The 20,330-nt window shown below is 38.5% G+C and overlaps 1 protein-coding gene across 1 annotated transcript in view; it reads left to right on the top strand.

Moving 5' to 3' along the window:
- Window positions 1-20,330, top strand: part of kmt2bb (lysine (K)-specific methyltransferase 2Bb) — a 50,855-nt gene that overhangs the window by 19,317 nt on the left and 11,208 nt on the right. The window contains exons 16-33 of the mRNA XM_052109959.1: window positions 834-947; window positions 3,208-3,413; window positions 4,091-4,192; window positions 4,688-4,798; window positions 6,855-6,931; window positions 7,450-7,667; window positions 7,776-7,879; window positions 8,312-8,449; window positions 12,101-12,259; window positions 12,363-12,480; window positions 12,567-12,645; window positions 12,764-12,924; window positions 13,219-13,356; window positions 13,455-16,437; window positions 16,538-16,630; window positions 16,773-16,882; window positions 16,995-17,132; window positions 19,177-19,429. Coding sequence (XP_051965919.1) covers window positions 834-947; window positions 3,208-3,413; window positions 4,091-4,192; window positions 4,688-4,798; window positions 6,855-6,931; window positions 7,450-7,667; window positions 7,776-7,879; window positions 8,312-8,449; window positions 12,101-12,259; window positions 12,363-12,480; window positions 12,567-12,645; window positions 12,764-12,924; window positions 13,219-13,356; window positions 13,455-16,437; window positions 16,538-16,630; window positions 16,773-16,882; window positions 16,995-17,132; window positions 19,177-19,429 — 5,302 coding nt within the window. The remainder of the gene's footprint in view (window positions 1-833; window positions 948-3,207; window positions 3,414-4,090; window positions 4,193-4,687; window positions 4,799-6,854; window positions 6,932-7,449; window positions 7,668-7,775; window positions 7,880-8,311; window positions 8,450-12,100; window positions 12,260-12,362; window positions 12,481-12,566; window positions 12,646-12,763; window positions 12,925-13,218; window positions 13,357-13,454; window positions 16,438-16,537; window positions 16,631-16,772; window positions 16,883-16,994; window positions 17,133-19,176; window positions 19,430-20,330) is intronic.

Raw genomic sequence — 20,330 nt, 5'->3', positions numbered from 1 at the left:
TATAAACCTTTGTTTGTGTCCTGCAGAAGAAGTCATACACATCTGGGATGACATGAGGTTGAGTAAATGTTTGGTGAACTATTCCTTTGTAGAGGCACTATCTAGGATCACAAGCTCTGGAGTTTTATTTATAGTAATATCACTTGACCATGAGTTTAGATGATGTTTGATTAATCTCAGCTGTTTTAAACAGCTGTCTTGGGGTTTTTATCATTGCACTAAGCTTCCTCTTTTTATACACACACACACACACACACACACACACACACACACACACACACGCTCTCTTCCGGTCAAATGTTTTGAAACACTTGCCTGAAATGTTTATCATATTCTTTAGAAGTTTATTTAAAAGTAAAAAAAAAAAGTAGAACATTTTGTTTTTATTTATTTTTTTCCACACTTTGCCTAGAATTTTGCAGACATGTACTCTTGACATTTTCTCGACCAACTTCTTGAAGTAACAACCTGGGATGCTTTTTAAACAGTATTGAAGGAGTTCCCATCTATGTTGGGCACTTATTGGCTCCTTTTCTTCATTATTCGGCCTAAGTCATCCATTTAAAAAACAATATATATATTTTTTGTAATTAAATAAATTAATATGTTGGCACAATTATATTTTTGTTTACAAAACCAATTTAAAACATTTGAGCATATGCCATCAGATCAAAAGATACTTAAGATCATGAGAAACATTTCAGGCAAGTGACCCCAAACTTTTGAATGGTAGTGTGTATAACAGCCAACATATTTATTTTTAAATATATCCACTCAAATATATAATTAACAGCTGCACAAAGTTACTAATTTATAATTACATTTTTTTGTAGGGAACTACTGCACCATATGCTTCAAGTGTTATGAAGATAATGATTATGATAGTCAGATGATGCAGTGCTCCACATGTAACCACTGGGTCCATGCTAAATGTGAAGGTCTGACAGGTGAGTGAGTACACCTAAACTGTTCTGCATATGAGTAGACCGAATGGAACGGTCAGAAATGGCAAATGGTTTTTTCAGCCCAGATTATGAAAATCGCATTTTATGTTGCACTAAACTTTTAAAGGGGTCATGACATGAGAAACCAAATTTGCCTTGATCTTTTGGTATATAAGAGGTCTTTGTATCATTAAAACGTCCTGCAAGTTTAATATTTTAAGACGTCCTCCCCATTCTAAACGAATCATTTATTTAATCAAGCTCAAAATACAGCTCGTTCTGGATTCATGGTTAGAAGTGACGTGACGGTTAGAAGTGACGCACCAGCGTTTGCATATGACCGCCTCCAGCACAAGATAACTACGCTTTAAGCCGCAAGACAACTACGCTCATTTCAGTATCGCCGTGAACCTCACAAGTGTTCAGTCGATGGACAGCGAGCTCTGACAGAGACTACTTGTGCACAGGAAAATTACGATGCCACACAGATGTGCTGTTCCTGGCTGTGGTCAAACAAAACCTCTGAATAAGCTGCCGAAAGATCCAGACGTCAGGGAAAAATGGATGCAGTTTATTTTTTGCGGACGTCCCAGTCACGGCAGTGTTAACTTAAGCGTTTGTTCTGTACATTTTAAGGATGACTGTTTTGAGAACAAATCTCAATATGATGCTGGCTTTGCCAGAAAACTGTTGCTCAAAGATAAGTCCGTGTCGACTATTCTGGGAACAACGACGACGCAAACTGTAAGTAATCTATTTTAAACTTTAAACTACTTTTTAAAGCGCAATTTCATTCATTATGAATAATCACAGTGTTTTTACTTAGTTTACTTGCATATTGTTCTGGCAGGGGCGTCAATAATTGATACATAGGCACTGACGTTAGCCAATCATAACAGTGGGTGTTAACACTGAAGTCTTAAATGGAAAACGCCCCCAAAACAGACTGTTTGAATCAGAGGATGAGAAACAGGGTGGGAAAAGGTCATAAATCACTAGATTTTAAAAGTTTTTCTTAAAAAAAAATATATTAATACTATAATTGCACCTAAGGGAACATAATAATACAATAAAAAAAACCATGTCATGACCCCTTTAAAGGTTGACTCACGCTCTTCACTAATACAAATATGCATTAAAATGTGATTTTTAAAAAATATATATTTTATTGCTTTTAGTTTTTGTTCTCTAAATGTGATGATCAAACTTCACATGCATCTTTGGACTTCTTTTCAATTATTAAATTAGACAAATGTGGCTCTTAGGTTCACATTAAAAAGAGCTTCAGTTTTATAATGACTTTGGGTTTGTAAATAAATAATTTTATGGTAGTTTGTATAGCATAATATAATTATTGCAAGGTTGTTTATGCAGTTGGAATAAGAAAGAATTCCTTAACAGAAGAAAAGCAAATGTGGCTAGATGAAAAACAAAGCATGCAACATTTAAAGATGTGTGCCATTTTATTTCTTCCTCTTTGAAATCTTGATTTCTTCACATGCTAACCTCAAATTTCTCAATGATTAAAAGGAAAATACATTGGAATTTTCCACAGATTTCACATTTCCATGTTATGCGCAATGAAGTTACAAGCCCACTCATTATCCTACTTACCAGAATGTTTGTTGCTCATGTCACCTTATAATAATAATTAGAATTTTTTTATTTTCGTATGGGTGTTTCCTTGGAATTTAGCAAATTCCTTAGACATAAAGTGTCAGGGGGGCCTGGGTAGCTCAGCGAGCAAAGACACGGACTACTCTGGAGTCGCTAGTTCAAATCCAGGGCGTGCTGAGTGACTCAGCCAGGTCTCCTAAGCTACCAAATTGGCCCGTTTGCAAGAGAGTGTAGAGTTACATGGGTTAACCTCCTCGTGGTCTCTATAATGTGGTTCGCTCTCGGTGGGGCACGTGGTGAGTTGTGCGTGGGTGCCACAGAGAATGGCGTGGGCCTCCACATGCGTTTCGTCTCCGTGGTAATGCTCTCAACAAGCCACGTGATAAGATGTGCGGATTAACGGTCTCAGATGCGGAGGCAACTGAGATTCGTCCTCCACCACCAGGATTGAGTCACTACGAGATTACAAGGACTTTGAGCGCATTCGGAATTGGGCATTCCAAATTGGGTAGGGAAAGAAATTGAGTCAGAGATGACAAAGCGTTTGAAAAATATTGGGATTCCTGAGAATTTTCTGAATCAGCATGATTTAATCTCCCTTTTGCTGACTCAATACATTTGTGGTTTCATTATACATTCCTCACAGATGACTTGTATGAAATCTTGTCCAGTCTACCTGAGAATGTGGTGTACTCTTGTCAGCCCTGCTTACAAGATCAGCCTGATGGAGGTGAAGTGAGTGGAGCAGTTTGGAGAGTACTGCTTGATCAGGAGCTGAAGGTGGGGATAGAGAGAGTGTTGGCTTGCCTGCTGAGCTCCTCCCTCACCAAACACTTGGTCGTCTGCAAGAAGGTGGGTGTCAGATATCTTTTAAATGTATTATATTGTAATTTTAAAGGTACAGCTTCCTGTAGGCATGCAATATTCCTTAAGTGATTGGGACCAAAGTATGTAAGCGATGCAAAGCAGGAAGCAAGGTTGCATGATTTTGCTTGAAGAGTTTTTAGTTTTTTTCATCCCAAGATCACTCCAAAACCACTTCATAACAGACATATCCCCTGTTAATGGCCTGTTAGGCCATAGACGAGGTGCCAGCGGTTTGTTTTTATTTCACTTCTAGAGGCGGCTTTTATACTGTAGAATCAAGCCATTTTAAATGTAGAATCCCCCATGCTGGAAAAATACATTTCTAAATTAAAATATTAAATATATTAATAATAGATATAATTTCTCATAGCCTTCAGAGTGAGTACTCTGGTTGTTATGCTGCAACTTTGTATATATCACTTGTATGTGCACATTATATGTTTCCATAACGTTCACTGTGACAAGCATATGGCTTTCAAATAATCTTTTCCCAGTCACGCTTTATAAAGCTCAGCATTACAGAAATCAAAGGAAATGTGACTTAAGTTGTTGTCTTCTGCTTAAACACTTGAAAATTGTAGTTTAAACATTTATACTCAAAATGAAACCTTTGTATATAGGAACACTAGTCACTGCTTACAATTCCTGGCTTTCTTTTGTAGTGTTCTTCGCTGGATACTCCAAACACTTGGACTGAAGCCTTGACTGTTTGCGACTTGCATGCAGTGGGAAAGAAATTTGATGAAGGCTTGTACACAACTCTGGTCAGTCTCTTAAACATCATCATTTTGCATGAAAATGATGCTTAAGCGTGAACCTTTCACTCAAAGTTGCCTTTTAATCATTTTTCTTGTTTTTCGTCTGTGCCACAAAGTCTGTTGTTTTGAAAGCATCAAACAAGACCAAATATTTAAAGATTGCAAGTTAACGTCTTAGTCAAATTGAAGTTGGCAGCACAGATCTGTCACTCTTTTGCACTCTTTTGCTTTCATACTTCTCATAAATAAATAAGACTGTTTTCATGATGGCAAATGATTACTTTAGTTAATTTGCCTTGCACATGTAATAAACTTCAGTATTTCTAGCGCCTTAGGTTGCCGACCGCTGTGTCATTATGCTTATGATTTATTCGTATTTTAGGCACAGAAATTAATGTGCCTGCAAAACCTTTTCCCATTTTTTCCCATATATTTTCATTCTAGAATTAACAGAAATACAGAATAACAAATTAGAGTTTCTTTTGTGGTTTTGCGGAGCAGACTTCCTTCCACGAGGATGTGGTGAAGGTAATTCGCAATAATTTGGAGGAAGAGGAAGCTCTACCAGAGGAGCAAAGGCCCACTGCCCTCGCCCGCTCATTCTATCTAACGGTCAGATTCTTGTATATTATTGATTTTTTTATTTTTTATTTAATGACCAATATAGCGTATTGTACATGTGATATCAGTACTCAACCAGTCAAGAGTAGTTCAAGTTCAAGACCTCTCTTGTACAGTGCATCCGGAAAGTATTCACAGCGCTTCACTTTTTCCACATTTTGTTGTTACAGCCTTATTCCAAAATGGATTAAATTCATTATTTTCCTAAATTCTACAAACAATACCTCATAATGACAACATGAAGAAGTTTGTTTGAAATCTTTGCAAATTTATAAAAAAATGAAAGTATTCACAGCCTTTGTTGAAGCATCTTTGGCACCAATTACAGCCTCAAGTCTTTTTGAGTATGATGCTACAAGCTTGGCACCTATTTTTGGGTAGTTTCTCCCATTCTTCTTTGAAGGACCTGTCAAGCTCCATCAGGTTTGATGGGGTGCGTCAGTGCACAGACATTTTCAGATCTCTCCAGAGATGTTCAAATAAGGCTGTAACATAACAAAATGTGGAAAAAGTGAAGCGCTGTGAATACTTTCCGGATGCAGTGTAAACCTTACTAATCATGAACTGTTTAGAATCACAAGCTCTGGAGGATTTATTTAAAGATAGGATATGATTATGACTTTAGTTGTTATTTGACTGACCTAATCTAATCATCAGCTGACTGATACAGTTTATATTTATTTCATTATGTTTCCTTTATTAATGTAAGACTCCTTTTAAGACTGTAAATGCAAAATGTGCTTGTTTGGCGAGCTGACTAAAGGCTTTTTTATACTAAACCTAGTAATGTTCTGCAGATATTTTGTATCATGTCAGATGACTTTGTATACTTGCATACATTGTACAGTGGGGTTAAAAAATATATTTGTATTTATTTTTGCATTTAAACAAAATAAATATATATCTATATATTTTAGGAATCTGAAAATGTTAAAGGAAGCTTGATGTAAAATTTAGAAGAAATATTGAATATTCTGCACTATTTTGTGGTCTCGAATCAAATGTAAGCAAATGTTAAAATGTAAGACAATGTTAAAAGAATAGTTCAACAAAAAAATGAAAATTATCTTATCATTCACACACCCTCATGCCATCCCAGATGTGTATGAATTTCTTTCTTCAGCAAAACACTAACAAAGATTTTTTAGAAACATATCTCAGGTGTGTAGGTCCATACAATGCAAGTGAATGGTGATTAGACCTTTTGTAGCTCCAAAAATCATGTAAATGAAGCATAAAAGTAATCTGTATGACTCCAGTGTTTAAATCCATATCTTTAGAAACAATATTATAGGTGTGGGAGAGAAACAGAACAATATTTAAGTCTTTTTTTACTCTAAATCTCCACTTTCACTTTTAAATGTAAAAGTGAAAGCTAAAGTGGAGATTTAGAGTAATACAAAAAAGGAATTAAATATTGTTTCTCACCCACCTCTATTATATCTCTTCTGAAGATATGGATTTAACCACTGGAGCCTTATAGATTACTTTTATGCTCCCTTTATATATTTTTGGAGCTTCAAAGTTCTGGCTACCATTCACTTGCATTGTATGGACCTACCGAGCTGATATATTCTTCTAAATGGTTTAATTTGTGTTCTCCAGAAAATGGTCATACACATCTGGGATGGCATGAGGGTGAGTAAATGATGAGAGAATTTTCATTTTTGAGTGTACTATCCCTTTAACCACTTTTTGTACAATATGCCTGATTTTCCTGCATCTATTGAAGCACATAATATGCTGTTTGAAACATTTTAAAATGATGCTGTTAACATGGATCATCATGTTTTGCAATAAGAGGATTCTGTGCCAGATTGACTGTGTGCTGTCATTGAAACAAATAGGGAGACATGCCATGACCTGCTAAGAATGTTTTGTTTTCTGTATTTGACTCAAATAGATATGCGTTTCATTTTATTAGATTAGTAAATAATGAACAGTAGATTTATTTTCAATAATAGTCTCCGGCTTTTGGACCACCCTGTATAATATTTAAATATATATTTATTTATTGTTTTGTTTTAAAATGTACTTTTTACTCCAGCTTTTAGAGGACGTTTACAGTTGGTTCAACAGTCAGGATCCGAAAGTGTGGGATCCATGCTCCAAACATCTGCCAGCGTAAGCGTTCATTGTCAGATTATGTGATTTTAGTGTTTGTGCGTTCTTGGTGAATCAAAATGTATATTCACAAATGAATCACAGCTGCCTACATAAAGTAATTTATTATTAAATATGTTTGCCGTTTTTGTACAGCGGTGTTTTATAGAAATGTTCTTTTTAGAATTTATTGTATAGCAATGTTAAAGGGATATTTCACCTAAAAATCATATTTGGTTGTCATTTACTCTGACAGAATCGGGTCTGCATTGTTTCAAAACCTATATGACTCTCTTTCTTTGGTGGAACACCAAAAGGAGATGTTAGGCAGAATGTAAGCCTCAGTTATCATTCACTTTCATTGTACAGTACAATGAAAGTAAATGTTGACTGAGACTAGCATGCTGCCAGAATTTTGAGTAGATTATGGAATTTCAGTTTTGGATGAACTATCCCTTTAATTTATCTCCAGCAGACCTTTTGCATCTTTGATAATCACATATGCCTGTTTCCTTCCTGTACCCTCCCTTGTGTTATAGTGGGATGCTTTCACACGCTGTGATGCCACCAAATTATGAACATGTTTATGCTCAATGGCGCGAGAGGGATGGCTGTAGTAAGGGATTGGACGACACCCCACATGTGACTGGGGGACACACTGATGTTAAGATTGGAGAAGAACCAGATCTATCCACACCTTTGGGCCATAACCAAAGTCACTATATGGACATGAGAGCATTAAGATTGAAACTGAAAGGTAAATAAACACCAGCAGGATTGAATGTCAGTAGTAAGCATTATGGGTGTACATATGGAAAACTGTGAAAGAATAATCCTAACTCATGATTATGGTGGATTGTTTCAGGCAAGAAAGGTGGACTAGCTAAAGCAGATCTGGACACAGGTTGGACAAAAGAAGACAAGAGGCAGTGCGTTTTGTGCCAAAAATATGGTGATGCTAAGGCCAGTGTAAGTACTTTAAAGACTTCATTTTACAGTGAACTCATTAACTCTGAACTTAATGTTTTTGAGATCTGTAATGTTATGCAGTAAAGCTTAAAGGACAACATATGCTCACTGGAAATTATTTCAGAAGTAATATTTTTGCCCCACTGTATATGTAACATTTTAGTAGATGTAACAGCTTGTTAGTAGATTTTGGGGGATGGTAATATTGTAGTAGCATTCTATATATCAAAGTAGGTGTTACTTTCTGATAACATCACTTTGGCACGATACTGCCATAGTGCATTTTTTTAAGGGTGCTTATGAAGTGAAATTTTTCAGGTACCATTTAATAAAGTTAGCAAATACACGCCTAACTGGGATGCAAGTACATTGATATTAGTGTCCCTAAAGCTGAAATTACACATTTTGTATCATATACCTTACTCTTGCCAGGATGCAGGGAGGCTGCTCTACCTAGGGCAGAATGAATGGGCTCATGTGAACTGCACCATGTGGTCTGCAGAGGTGTTTGAGGAGGATAATGGCTCACTTCTGCATGTTCATAGTGCTGTAGCACGAGGACGTCTGATGGTATGTCATCTCATAAAACTCTGGTTCTACACTGCTCACAAGAACTTTATCAAAATTAATTGCTGAACAAATCATCAGATACACATAGACTCTGTTTCCACCTGGTATTAAGATGCATCTCGGGTGATCCTATCACATGTGGTCAGGTGAGACACATCACTGTTTACACCTGGTTGTTTAAAAGCATCTTCTTTGACCACTTGTGATCGGATTTGGAGGGGCGGGACTCTGTTTGATGACGACATACATCAGTCACTATGTCAGTGTGTTACTGCATGATAATAAAGCGCAACGAAGTCAGAAAAGACAAAGGAAATGTGAAAGAAACATGCACTATTTCTGCCTGATGCAGCTGAAATTTAATCTGAGCACAAAATGGTAAATGGTCTGCACTTATATAGCGCCTTTTAACCTTAACGGTATTCAAAGTGCTTTGCACTGTGACTCATTCACTCATTCACACACACATTCACACACCAATGGCGGCTGAGCTGCCATGCAAGGTGCTAGCCTGCCATTGGGAGCAACTTGGGGTTCAGTGTCTTGCCAAAGCACACTTCGGGATGTGAAATCGTGTGGGCCGGGTATCAAACCACCAACCCTGCAATTAGTGGCCGACCCGCTCTACCAACTGAGGACAGTTTGGACAGTTATTTCCTTTTTAAACCACTTTGTAAACAACACATTTTTGTGTAGCATAGTGTTTGATTGACAGGTGAGGGGTGACACTTCGCATACAGGATGAAGTTAGCATTTACACATCAAATGTGATGAATTCAGATCCAATCACAAAACCTTTTAGAGAAAATGCATCTTAATACCTGGTGGAAATGGGGTCATAGATGTAAGAAATTGAGTCCTACAGTATTCAGGGATGCAAACTACTCCTTGTGAAACAAAACATGTGATTCATGCAGATTTTAATATTTTTTTTGTCTGGGGTTGGGAGGGTTAAGTGTAATTTATCAATGTAAGTACTAGTGGTTGTCCGATATATTGTCGACTGACAATATGAAGCAACTTTATGTGAAGCAACTTTAAATGACCAGTCATGGTTCGTTTTATTATGTGCAATCGTGTTACTACAATAATAGACCGTTGTGCAACACAGTGTTATTTAAACACGTTTGAGCTCATAATGTTAATGTGCTTGCCTGTTTCATTCTCCCTCTCTCTCCTCAACAGTTCCCTGTAACTTTTAAATGTCTTGTCGAATGATAAAAAGGCAAATATGAGTCAAACTAATATCATATACCATCTGCAAATATGCGCATATCTTGATTTAATGGTAATAAACCAACCTCACACAACTTCAGCAGATCCAGCATTTGGTGGAGCACTCATAAATCTTCCTCTGAAGCACATATCCTAACAGTCTCTCCTCATCAGTTCCCTGTAACTTTTCTAATGATAAAAGGCAAATATCAATAAAACTTCTATTATATACCATCAATAAAACTTGTATTATATACCATCTGCAAATATGCAGATATCTCGTTTAAAAAGATGTAACTCACGATCCTCACGAAAATCCAGCTTTTTCTTCCCGTTGAGCGGTCATCTAATATCTTCCTCTGAAGCACATATTCTATCAGCCAGAATCAAAACTTCAGGATCAGGAACAAAAGTTCCTCTCATTCACAAATCATGACAGTCTGTCTGTGACAATCCAAGTAGGCGACCCAGGCTGTTTAAGGAGTTGTGCTGGATCCGCACGAGTGTGTGAGTGCATCTGCAAGGCTGCATCCGAAACCAGGAAAATGCTGCCTCCGGAGGCTCAATGAAAATAAGGTTCTTTTCAAACTGTTCCGGAGACCAGTTTGCTTAATAGTTCCATTCATTCAAAACAGCTGTCAGTTAAGCCATTAAATTATTTGGCAGCAATGTAGCAATTCAACACCCTATGTTTTCAGATGCAGCCCAAGGTAAAAGTGCTTCACGTGTGCTATAAGGAAATGTCTTATTCATTATGCACTGTATGTACAATTGGTTTGATTCAGTATTTTTGGAGTAAATGCGATTGTGGACATGCCTTCCATGGTTGCTGGACTACTGTGTGTACTGCTATTTTCTTCTTCCTAATATATTAACAATTTCTTAATGTGCAAATAATTGACAAAAATGTTATGACTAAACAGAAATCTGATGAAACTGCTATCTACCATTTAAAATACAATACATTTTGTGAAATTTAGTAAATATAGTGCTAAATAAGAGTTTATTTTAACAATTTTATGTTTGTCGTTTACTATATTAAATTGTGTGATAAATCTGCATTTTATCTGCCTTTCGGCCACCCTGCTCTCGGAATATCGGCATCGGCCATTAAAAAAACCCATATCCATAGCTCTTTCTACCCTTGCAGTGTAGACACACCAGAACTGGCTGATCTAAATTAATTCAGGATTGTACATGAGCCGCAGAATGTGATGAAAACAGATTCTGTGGAGGACTTTAATGTTGTGGAATAGTGAAAGTAACGTTTTTACTGTAACAATGAATAAAACATTTTCTAAACATTTCTTGCTAATTGAGAGGTCTGACCACATCTGTTTAGATTCCTGTAAAAGACTGCATAAGCACTGGCACAGCCATGTACACAGTCTTTATTTGGAAATGTAAGCACAAAATAGCCATTACTATAGTTATGAATTGTATGGCTATATTTTAACCACCATGTTAAATGGGAGCTTTCAAAATAATAAAAAATAAAACATGCCCTAGTACCATCACATTAACTATCCCTTTTTGAATCCCCCTTGAATCCTTTTTGGTGATGGAAGAAACATTACAGTGAGAATATAAAGAATATAGGAATATAAAATATAAAACAGAATATAAATCAATATAAATATAAAATAATATACAAATATATTACAAGAATATAAAACAAGTCCTTTTCAAATAATAGGACATGTAACAGAATGGCATATGTGCAGGTGGTAATGTATGTGAAAGGTAGGGGTATGTACAGTTATTGAATGAAATGTGTGAATTTACATATGTACATTATATATTTATTTACATTATTGCACTATGGGGGAGTCCTGAGGCAGTTTAAATGTTCATGTGTAAAATGGCCTGAGGGTAAAAATTGTTCTTGTGCCTGGATATCCTGGCACTCAGTGCTCTGTAGTTCCGGCCAGAGGGCAACAGTTCAAAGGAGTAGTGGTCAGGTTGTTTGCTGTCCAGAGTGATTCTACCTGCACGTTTCCTCACTCTGGAGACATAAAGATCTTGGCTGGGGGGGGTCACCAATAATCCTCTCAGCAGTCCTGTCTATCCGTAGTTTCTTTCTGTCTAATTTGTTGGCTGAACCAAAATCAGTTATAGATGTACATAGGACAGACTCAATGATGGCTGAGTAGAACTGAGTCAGCAGCTCCAGTGGCAGGGTCAACTTCCTCATCTGGCAAAGGAAGTACAACCTTTGCTGAGCCTTCTTCACAATGGAGTCTATGTGGGTGTCCCTCAGGCCCTGAGAGTTGGTTGAGCCCTGGAGCCTCAATGACTCCTGCTATATATACATTCATATTTGATCTGTTAAACTTTCTGGAATGTCTTTGGTTACTTAGATATTATGTACATAATTACTGAAACAGAATGTCTTTGAGTAATGGTTTAACTAATCATCCATCATCCTGTCCATAGCGTTGCGAACGATGTAACCGAACTGGGGCAACAGTCGGTTGCTGCCTTAGTTCATGCCAGAGCAACTACCACTTCATGTGTGCCCGTTTCCGCAACTGTGTCTTCCAGGATGATAAGAGAGTCTTCTGCCACAAGCATCGTGACCTTATAAGTGGAAAAGTATGTTTTCAGTTAATTTGCTTGTGGTTTAGTTATAGTCTTGGGGGGGGGGTGCCGGTGCCTTGCATGGCTGATTTGAGACTTTTTGTCTTTAATTTGCCAGATCATCTCTGGTAAAGGGTTTGAAGTACTCCGCAGAGTTTATGTGGATTTTGAAAGGATAAGTCTTCGCAGGAAGTTTTTGACTGGGTTGGAGCCAGAATCGATCAACTTAATGATAGGTTGGTTTTTTGTTTAAGGTTACAAAGAGATAGACTTACAATGTTACATAATGTGCGAATGAATAACATAATTTTGTTTTGTTTAGGTTCTTTACTTGTAGAAAAGCTGGGAAAGCTTAGTGAATTATCGGCTTGTCATGGAAAACTTTTCCCTGTAGGTTACGAGTAAGTTGCTTTTGATAACATCTTATTTTTGAAAGCCATTTGCTCCAGATATAATAGTTATAGCACACTTTCAGTTTTTCCCCTTGCTTGCAAATTAACTAAGACTATTTATTTTTAGATGCTCTCGCTGGTATTGGAGTACTGTGAACCCACTTTATCGCTGCAAATACACGTTTCGTGTTAGGGAGGTCCGTCCACCTGTTCCGGAAAAACCAGTGGAAGAGTTGCTTCAACAGGGTGGAAATTTTACAATTGCCCACAGTCCATGTGCCCTGTCAGGTAAGTTCAACTTTATGCTATTGCCTACAAAGTGATGGTTTAGAGATTTTCGGGTTTTTATAGAACTGGTAGAGCATGGTCCTAGCAATGCCAAAGTTCATGGGTTCAATTCCCAGGGAAATGCACAGACTGATAAAATATATACCTTGAATGCATTGTAAATAATTACTTTAGAGTAAATAATCTGCCAAATGCATAAATGTAAAATATGGGATGACAGCAGAAATATTCATATATATATATATATATATATATTTATTTATATATATATATATATATATATACTTCCATTAGAATCTAAATACGCGGAAATGGAATTGACCTCCACATCTGCCTTTGCCAAACCGTACCTTGGTGTCCGTCCCAAAATGCCATCGTATCCTCAGAACAGAAGACCTGCTGGAGGACTGTACAGACCACTGCCTTGCCCTGGTAATCAAGATCAAATAAGTGAAGTAGTATAACAGCAATAATTTTAAGAATGTTGTTATTTGAATTTTGCTTGTTAACCATTAATATGTTTTTCCCAGGAGCTGCCCCATCCAAGTCTCATCACATCTTGACCATCAGTGATTTGGATGACACTCGAAGGCCACGAAGGCATAGTCCACACTCCCAGAATAGTGGTACCCACAGTCACGTGACCTCCCCCACTCTTGGGTCCCCAGCCGGCCCAATTGCATCTAGAGCATGTGGTTCCCTCCACTCGAAGACCTCCCAGCCTACCTCCCCAGTTTTCCCCTTTGGTGCTACTGAAAACCTGCTGACCTCTTCATCAGCTCGTCCCACTGGTCGAAGTGCTTCCTCAGTTCGGGGTCCTGGAATAATTATGCCTCATTCTACCTCAGGACTGTTCTTACAGTCCACATGGCAAGGTGGCATCGGCAGCTCCCCTTGCACCACCCGATCCCTCACCTCTCCCACCCACCTCCCCACAAGATCACAGCCTTTTGAGTTCAATCAGTTGGACTCTCTAGAATTTCCACACAATTTCATAGCATCACCACAAGAGCATCCAGCAGAAAATGGTGCCTTGCCATTTGGAGACTCTTTGGGTACACAAAACCCCTACACCTCCTTCCACATGGAGGCAGACTTGACCATAGCACCTGAACTGAAAACTGAGCTTGAAATTGAAGAAACTGTGCTGAATGAGGGAGTTGCTATGAACTGCAGTGCGCAAATTATAGTTGAAGGTGAAGACAACCAGGATGACTTTTGGAAGCAAGATGAAGAGAAATCCAAAATGTCTGCCAACAGATTGTCTTGTACTGTCAACCCGAGGGAAGACTGGGGTAATAGTTCCTCTGATGAGGACATGGAGAACTACTTCAATTTCACTCGCACTGTTGTTACTTGCAAGGCTCAAAGGGATGCCTCTCAGACACCTACATCTCCATCGTTGAGGCATATTTCCCAACTTGATGGTGTAGATGATGGGGCAGAGAGTGACACAAGTGTAACTAATAATGGTAACCAGAGCATGAAGAAGTCAAATCAGGCCCAAAAGCCACACAAATCACCTAATGCTGAATCACATGAACAGACAGCCAGCAATGGGCTATGTTTGGCTTTTCCAAGTCCTGTCTCTGATATTTCATCAGTTGGCTGTCGGTTAGAACCTTTGTCCAACTCTCTTGACACTCATTCCTCAGAGGTTAATGCTAAGCAAGATTCCTTTGTTATAACTCAAACATTGCAGCCAGACCCTGTGGTAGGTGTACTCACACAGGATGCTTTGACAAATTTTGTTGACCCAAACACAGCATTTTCTACATATGGTAATGATTACCAAGCCACCAGTTTAGGTGTTGAGCCAGAGATACCCTTGTTCCTTGTAAGATGTGATCCACCTTCACCCAATGCACATTTCACAGAGCTGGTGCCAGTTCAGGAAGATTCTGTTAGTGACCCCCAAGAATCTATAGACTCAAAAGAAATATATTTGGATCCTAGTAGTGGGCACTTTGTATCTTCTATGGATGGCTCTACAGTTAATGGAGTTCAGACTCCACTGGAGCAATCTCCTGTTCCTTCCTCAGTGTTGCCCAAATGTTCATCCTCCATTCTCTCTGCACAAGTTCCTTGTCTAACATTCCCAAACCTGGCACCTTTGACAAATATTCCCCTGTACCCTGTCCAAATTCCTGAGGGTAAGACAGTCTTGCCACCTCTGGAGAGTTTCAGAACCAAACTACATCCACCTACAGACCCAAGGCATTCTTCTCCAACAGTTCCTGGAGGGGCAATGCCCTGTGTTTCCACAAATTTTCATCAGAAACCAGAGTCAATGCTCTCTGTGCCAACAGCCACTGGTATGCCCCTTGGGACATATGGGCCAGTTTCAGGTACAGTGTCTGTTCCGCTGTACCCCACTTACTCACAGCCTATTGGTTCTACAACAGTCGCTGTAGTTTCCTCATCCCCCTCTGTGACCTCCCAACCGTCCATGCAGTGCCAACCAATGCCTTCTGCCATTCAACCAGCCTCTGGTCCAGTTGTCATGAATGGGTACAGCAGCATGCCTATGCAACGAGAAACCGCCTCAGGACGGACAATTTCCATAAATTTTTCAACCCCCAGATCAACGTTGGAACCCCAACAACCGTTGGTTACCCAAGCATTACCGGGTCATGCTATACTCACTGTAAAGGAGGTTGGTGGACCCAACGTGGATCCTACTCCACATGTTTTACTTGTTAATCGACTTGGTCAGATTTTTGTCAAGAACCCCGAAAGCAACACCTTCCAGCTGCCATCTCCAAATTCCCCATCCTTCAGTTGTGTCACCCAAATTGCCAGCCTCTTGCAAAGCAATGCCTTTTCGGCAACGCTTGCAGCAGCTGGTAACTTGCCAACAGTTGGTGGTGCCACCATTCCAATCCAAGTCCCACAAATTTTGACCCCAGTGGTACAGACCTCTAATACCATTACCCAGCTACTCACTACCAGTAACAGTGGAACCGCTTCATTACCGGCAGATGCTAAGAAGCCACGTAGGAGTAAAAAAGCTTCTGCCGATGGTTCCACATCAGGAATAAAGAAGCCTCAGAATAAGAAAGAGTCTTCCACACCTAGGAGGATAAAGTCTGCTAGCACACCAGGCCCCACAAGCAAAAAATCTTCAGGGCAAACAACAACTTCCTCGGATGCATCTAATCAAGCAGAAAGTGCCCAGGCTATTATCAACCAAGCAATGGCTGGCTATTATGACCCCAACAAGACTGTTTCCCGTATTCTTAGCCCATCATCACCTTGTAACACTACCCCTGTTGGGCGAACTCCAACAACGTGTTCTGTAATTTTACCCCAAGATCTCCTTGTCGAACCAGAGACAACAACTTCCCCACCAGCTACACCAGGAGAAGAACTTCGACCAAAGCAGGTTCGAATGAAAAGAGTGTCCTCCCTCTCTGACCGTATTGCCACCAAGAAATCAAAAGCAGACTTTTTAGAGCCAGAACACTCTAGTGGATTGGAAGAACCACGGAAGTCAAGCGCAGTATCTGCTAGGTAAACGGAACCAATTAGCATTTGTTGCGACCTAAGGATATTGTTGTTACTCTCAAATTGCATGGAATCTTAATTCATAAAGTCATTTTTCCCATTGCAGGTATGGAGTACGCATCAAAACACCAACCGTCAAGGGAATTCTTGACTTAGACAAGCTAAATGAAGACCGAAGTAGTGACTCTGAGAATGCAAGGTAAGCCATCAAAAGGAAAGGGGGTAATTCAGAAGGAATATGACTTTGTCTCATTTCAACATAAACAATGTCATGACTAAATTACTCACATGTGGCTAGCAGATTGCTTCAATATACTTAAGCATTTTTACTTTTGTTTTAGGCCTGGGCCTTGGGATCGTCTTTCAATGCCTCGAAGTGGAGACAGCAACAAGCCAGCAACTTGGGATTCTGCCAACCGCAGTGCACTAACTGAGTGGAACAAATACTCAGGTATACTATTATTCCTTTTATACTTGTTGTTTTATTTTAAATTTCTTGTCAGTTCAAGGTCTTTTAATTAAATGAAACATTGATGTTAAAATATATTCTTAATTCTTGTTAGGGACGCTGTCCTGCTCAGACGAGGAGATGCCTCCCTCAGAGAGTGAAGAGCAGAGTCCTCCTAGCCGAGACCAACCCCACCTACGCTTTGAGATTATTAGTGATGATGGCTTCAATGTAGAGGCAGACAACGTTGAAGGTATGAGGTCATGTCTTAAAAATCTGTTTAACTCCTATTGCAATTTTGCCCGTAAAGTTTTCTTGTGGCAGAAGAGTTAATCATTGATAAGACAATACAAAAAGCAGCTTTAGAAAACAATGTATTGTTTACTACCATATTATTGATCATAATTCAATCATTGGCATACAATTCACAGCAATCCATTTCACAAGAGAATTTGTCAATCAGTTCGATATTTATTACGAGGGCTTATTTAAGGACCCGTCAATTTACACCTGTGTCAGACATGCTTGTGTAGCATCTCGGGTGCGTTGCGTCATAAACATACAATTTTTATCAAGTTAAATATAGTTTAATACTCAGAAGACATCTTGAGTTTCCTTAAAGTTGGAATTTGCGCTCCAAGTGTTTTGAACACAAGAATGTAACGCATGTTTGTATTGTGCTGTCTGCTGCCTGGTTGTTTTCTTCACTGTATAAACTGTGCATTGCCCATACAGCTGAAATTTAAATTACTATCCTCTGGAGTAAACAGGTGGTACTACAAGCTTGCATTTCTCAGGGATCCGGGGGCATTGCGATTTAATTACGTACATTTTTAATAAAATTAATCGCACTGAATTAATGTGTTAAATCGACAGCACTAATATATATATACATGTATGTATGTATGTATGTATGTATGTAGATATATATATATACAGTATATACTGTGTGTGTGTGTGTGTGTGTGTGTGTATGTATATGTGTATATATATATATATATATATGTATATGTGTATGTGTATGTATACATGTCATTATGTATAGGATGTACAGTTGAAGTCAGAAGTTTACATACACTTAGGTTGAAGTCATTAAAACTCATTTGTTAACCACTCCACAGATTTAATATTAGCAAACTATAGTTTTGGCAAATCGTTTAGGACATCTACTTTGTGCATGACACAAGTCATTTTTCCCACAATTGTTTACAGACAGATTGTTTCACTTTTAATTGACTATCACAATTCCAGAAGGTCAGAGGTTTAAGTTCACCAAGTTAACTGTGTCTTTAAGCAGCTTGGAAAATTCCAGAAAATGTCAAGCCTTTTGGCAATTAGATAATTAGCTTCTGATAGGTTGTATTTTATGACCTACCTTCAAAATCAGTGCCTTTTTGCTTGACCTCATGGGAAAATCAAAAGAAATCAGCAAAGACCTCAGAAAAACATTGTGGAACTCCAGAAGTCTGGTTCATCTTTGGGAGCAATTTCCAAATGCCTGAAGGAACCATGTTTATTTGTACAAACAAGCAAAGTGCACCATCCCAACCATGAAGCATGGGGGTGGCAGCATCATGTTGTTGGACTGGTGCACTTCACAAAATAGATGGCATCATGAGGAAGAAAAATGTTGTGGATATATTGAAGCAACATCTCAAGACATCAGCCAGGAAATTAAAGCTCGGTCGCAAATGGGTCTTCCAAATGGACAATGACCCCAAGCATACCTCCAAAGTAGTGGCAAAATGTCTCAAGGAAAACAAAGTCAAGGTAATGGTGTGGCCATCACAAAGCCCTGACCTCAGTCCAGTAGAAAATTTGTGGGCAGAACTGAAAAAGTGTGTGCGAGCAAGGAGGCCTACAAACCTGACTCGGTTACACCAGTTCTGTCTGGAGGAATGGGCCAAAATTCCAGCAACTTATTGTGTGAAATTTGTGGAAGGCCACCCAAAACGTTTGACCCAAATTAAACAATATAAAGGCAATGATACGAAATACTAACAAAGTATATGTTAACTTCTGGCCAACTGGGAATGTGATGAAAGTAATAAAAGCTGAAATAAATAATTCTCTCTACTATTATTCTGACATTTCACAGTCTTAAAATAATGATCTTACTGACCTAAGACAGGGAAAGTTTTCTACGATTAGTGTCAGGATTTGTGAAAACTGTTTTTAAATGTATTTGGCTAAGGTGTATGTACATTTCTGACTTCAACTGTATATATGTTATTATATATGTATGTATCCTGTACATATACTATGTTTTTTTAAAATTTGGTCTCAATTCCTCACAGTGGCTTGGACAGCTGTTATCGAGGGAGTTCAGGAGGCCCGTGCAGTTGCAGGTCTGAGGCAACTGTCTTTCTCTGGGATGACAGGGGCTCGTATGATGGGAATGCTGCATGATGCTGTTGTCTACCTGGTGGAACAACTCCAAGGGGCCAAACGTTGCCAGCGTCACACCTTCCGCTTCCACAAGCAGGCCAGTCAGGACGATGATTTACCCATCAACCCAAGTGGCTGTGTTCGCTCTGAAGTCTACCTGAGGTCAGTTCTCCTTTTAGTGTTAATTTAGTACAATTACTTAAAAAAAAAAAAGATAATAGTGATAAATTAATGATTGATTGCGGTGTACTGTAGGCCACTGCTATGTTCAATGATAAGTAAATAAAACAAACAAAATATTGACTTCTAAAACCACTTTATGTAATGCCTATTCAACGCATTACACTGCATTTTTTTGTGGGTTTTTTGTCTCCTTTTCCTGCAAAATTATCTAAACATTCTTTAAACATGATTTATTTACACGTCAAGCAAAATGGCATAAGATATTATGTGTTGTTTTAAGAGAAATTTGACAAAATTAAGTTAACTGTAGTCTTAAACAAGAAATCAGCCAATGGGTTAAGAATTATATATTTTTTTTTTACCCCATTGGCAGACAGTTTTCTCTTGTTTTAAGGATTTATCTTGGTAGATTTGGTTAGGTTCATCTCAAACAAGACTTAAAATCTTAAGGAAGTTTTCTTGTCAAGTAAATAAGTCACATTTAAGAATGTTTAGATAATTTTACTGGAAAATAAGACAAAAATACTTGTCTTGAAAATCATGTTTTTGCAGTGTATTACTCTGCCACGTTAACGTAATGTCTTTCATTTGGAGGCTTTTATTGCCCATGTTTATTTTAATTAATTAGATGATTACAGAGATCACAGTTGTGCAAGGTGATTGTCCCTATTGCATCAGCTTTTGATGAGAAGGTGTCTGGTAAATGACTTCTAACTAATGTCTATCAACAAGGGAGTGGGTGTTGTCTGGATGCAGAAAAATGTTTTGCACACTGCTTGTGTGTGGTAAGAAGCAGATGTATAGTGTACTTTGGTTGTGCTATGTATCTGTCTTAGAAAGCATGACTGCAGTAATGTTATCTAGGAGCTAAACGTCTGAT

Source organism: Xyrauchen texanus, chromosome 38 (assembly GCF_025860055.1).
Source record: "Xyrauchen texanus isolate HMW12.3.18 chromosome 38, RBS_HiC_50CHRs, whole genome shotgun sequence".
In the NCBI taxonomy this organism is placed as follows: Eukaryota; Metazoa; Chordata; class Actinopteri; order Cypriniformes; family Catostomidae; genus Xyrauchen; species Xyrauchen texanus.
Note: the sequence above shows the minus strand (reverse complement) of the source record. Positions and strands in the feature narration are given on the sequence as shown.